General features: G+C 47.8%; 1 protein-coding gene across 1 annotated transcript; it reads left to right on the forward strand.

Moving 5' to 3' along the window:
- Positions 1 to 654: 654 nt before the first annotated feature.
- Positions 655 to 2,144, forward strand: LOC120505947 (UDP-glucuronosyltransferase 1A9-like; the record flags this gene model as incomplete). Its single annotated transcript, XM_039716939.1, has 1 exon — positions 655 to 2,144. A coding segment is annotated over exon 1 (879 nt), but the record flags the coding sequence as incomplete, so codon positions are not given.
- Positions 2,145 to 3,360: the final 1,216 nt, after the last annotated feature.

Here is a 3,360-nt window from a genome sequence, read left to right on the forward strand (position 1 = left end):
GGAGGAGTTTTCAGCTACCCAGGAGCCACCCCGCAGGCTAGGAAACAACTCTGTAAAGTGAGAGCTTGGGCTCTACAGTGAGAGGTTGGCCCCTCTCTGCACCTCTTTGTGGTGTCCCCGGCACTGAGGAGATTCCTGCCAGCTCAGAAGAGCCCTGAGCCTTGTCCTGAGGGTCTCCTGCTCCATCCCTGGAGGAATCACCTGAGGATCTGTCTCTCCAACTCAGAGAGGCTGTTTTCATTTTATTGCTGTGGGCTTGGGAGCTGCTCCCACCAAGGCTGCCCCCCTGGGTCCTGGCCAAGGTGGAACACAAGACACAACAAAGGTGAGGAGTCCTGAGGGATCCGAGTAGCACGGTGAGGAGCTAATGGAGCATCGAGGAACTCCAGTGACTCAGCACTGATAAGGTCACCAAATCTTGGCTTTCCAAGAAAGGAGGGAAAAGGCAAAATAAACTACCCACAGTCCAAAGCTGTGAATCATTAACAACAGGAACATCAAAGAGCAGAGTGCAACAATTCCAGCCATCAGTTGCTTTCCAAAGCATTTTCGGGGAAATCATATCTGTGGTGAACTTGCTCCTTTGCTGAGTCAGGTCTGAAACCTGAGCCTTCAGTGGTTGCTAAAGCTTGTTTAGTGCTGGTCTGAATCCTGGTGGGGAGGAGTTTTCAGCTACCCAGGAGCCACCCCGCAGGCTAGGAAACAACTCTGTAAAGTGAGAGCTTGGGCTCTACAGTGAGAGGTTGGCCCCTCTCTGCACCTCTTTGTGGTGTCCCCGGCACTGAGGAGATTCCTGCCAGCTCAGAAGAGCCCTGAGCCTTGTCCTGAGGGTCTCCTGCTCCATCCCTGGAGGAATCACCTGAGGATCTGTCTCTCCAACTCAGAGAGGCTGTTTTCATTTTATTGCTGTGGGCTTGGGAGCTGCTCCCACCAAGGCTGCCCCCCTGGGTCCTGGCCAAGGTGGAACACAAGACACAACAAAGGTGAGGAGTCCTGAGGGATCCGAGTAGCACGGTGAGGAGCTAATGGAGCATCGAGGAACTCCAGTGACTCAGCACTGATAAGGTCACCAAATCTTGGCTTTCCAAGAAAGGAGGGAAAAGGCAAAATAAACTACCCACAGTCCAAAGCTGTGAATCATTAACAACAGGAACATCAAAGAGCAGAGTGCAACAATTCCAGCCATCAGTTGCTTTCCAAAGCATTTTCGGGCGACAACCTGCAGGAGAAATCTCTTCCACGGCCCCTACTCCGACCACAGCAACATGGCTTTGAGGCTTTGCTGTGCCTGGATTTCCATCCTCCTCCTCCTGCCCAGCCTCTCGGACGGAGGGAAGCTCCTGGTGGTGCCCATGGTGGGAAGCCACTGGCTGAGCATGCAGGAAGTGGTGGAGAAGCTGAGCCAGAGGGGACACGAGGTGGTGGTGCTGGTTCCCGAGGTGAGCTGGCAGATGGAGACCACGCAGGCCTACAAGGTGGTCACGCACCCGGTGAGCCAGACCCTGGAAGAGCTGGATAACGCCTTCCAGGAATACCTGGCCGTGCACCTCACATTCCAGGAATACCTGGCCGTGCACCTGACCCAGAAGCCTTTCCCCCTCAATGCCCTGGCGATGTACAAGATCTCGGTTCAAACTTTCAACACGTTCTTTGGGCAGTGCAAGGACCTGTTCCGCAGCCAGGAGACCCTGAAGTTCCTCAACGAGAGCAGATTTGATGCCATCCTGACGGATCCTTTCTTCATGTGTGGGCCCATCCTTGCCCACCATCTCTCTCTTCCCTTTGTGTTCTTCATGAGAGGATTTGGTTGCAACCTCCACTTTTCAGCCCCACAGTGCCCAAGCCCTCCATCCTACATCCCGAGACTCTTCAGCTTCAACTCAGACCACATGACCTTTTTCCAGAGGGTGGAAAATGCCCTGATTTCCCTCCTGGAGCTTGATTACTGCAACGGTTTCTATGGAGAAGCGCTTAAGCTGTCCTCAGAAGTTCTTCAGAGGGATGTGTCCCTGATGGACCTCGTGAACTCCGCTGCCATTTGGATCCTGAGGTTTGACTTTGTGTTCGAGTACGTCAGGCCAGTGATGCCCAACATGGTCTTTGTTGGGGGAATCAACTGTGCTAAGAAGAAACCACTGCCTAAGGTATTGTTCCTTTGCCTAAAATTGTACATTTTCCAATGAAAGGATGGGAATTATGTTGTTTCAGGAAGTTTATTGCTATTGTTTATTATTTTTTAAATTTCTCTGGTAATGATTTAATCCAAGTGAATGATTTAATCCAAGTTTGGGCAGTTGTTTCGGACAGGCTGAAATCAAATGATCTTGATAGAGACTTATTTGAATTAATGAGGGTTTTGTAACAAACCAAACAAAAATAGGATTTTAGTGCCAGAGGGAAATTACTGTCCTCACTGACTGTATCTTAACCACCAACCAGATCCAGTTATGATTTCATTTTAATGGTATCTGACATCTACTTCTTTTAACTCAGCAAAAACCCAAGATTCATCTTTTGTTTTTAACTCCAGGCTCAGCAGCATCAGTTTCTCCACTTCAGCTGTCTTTTCATGACAAATTATTTCCAAACTGGCTGTCTGTGTTAGGTTACTCCTGTTTATGGCGGTGAAATATCAATGTTGCATTGAAGTGGCAAGAAAGAATCTTACAGTTGTGGATTTGGTGAAAGACACTTAGATGGAGAGCTCAGATATTTAAGTTCTCATACCTTGACATCTGCTTTTACCAGAATTGTTCTGCAGTGTCTTAAAGCTAATCTAGAAATCTAAATCTATTTTGATAGTCAGCATGCAATCTCTAAAATGGTAACAGGGGACATTTCTTTCCAGGCACAAAGCAGGACACAAATCTCTTTCCCAGGAAATTGCGCCCTCCCTTCTGAATTGTGGTCACACAATATCTCTGCACAATGTCTTTGAGATGGAGGGGTGGCATTTTTCTTTCCTATATCAGATTTTTTTAATGCTCTTTGACAGGCTGATGGAGCACCCTCTAAACTTGATAAACAAAGCAAAGACTAATATTATTAATTGGAATATTAGGATAAAGCTGTACCTAAGGCATTCTATCTCATTAGGCGGACAAGAGGGACACCAGTTTGAGATTTAAGAGGCAAATTCTCACTGGTTCCACAATATAATTCTTTACTTTTATATCCTGAAGGTCTCAGAGCTGCAAAGAGTTCGTAACTTTGCTACAAGGGTAGAGACGTCCTGCCCTCATTTTATCCCTGCCAGCGCCTGTCTTCACACTCCAGTTCGGTGAAAATCACAAGTTCCACAGCTGGAAAAATCTTCTGTAATTAGCCTTTCCTCAGTCTCTTTTCTAGCTCCATTTTCTG

The sequence above is a fragment of the Passer montanus genome, unplaced genomic scaffold, assembly GCF_014805655.1.
Source record: "Passer montanus isolate IOZ18808 unplaced genomic scaffold, ASM1480565v1 scaffold1010, whole genome shotgun sequence".
NCBI classification, from domain to species: Eukaryota; Metazoa; Chordata; class Aves; order Passeriformes; family Passeridae; genus Passer; species Passer montanus.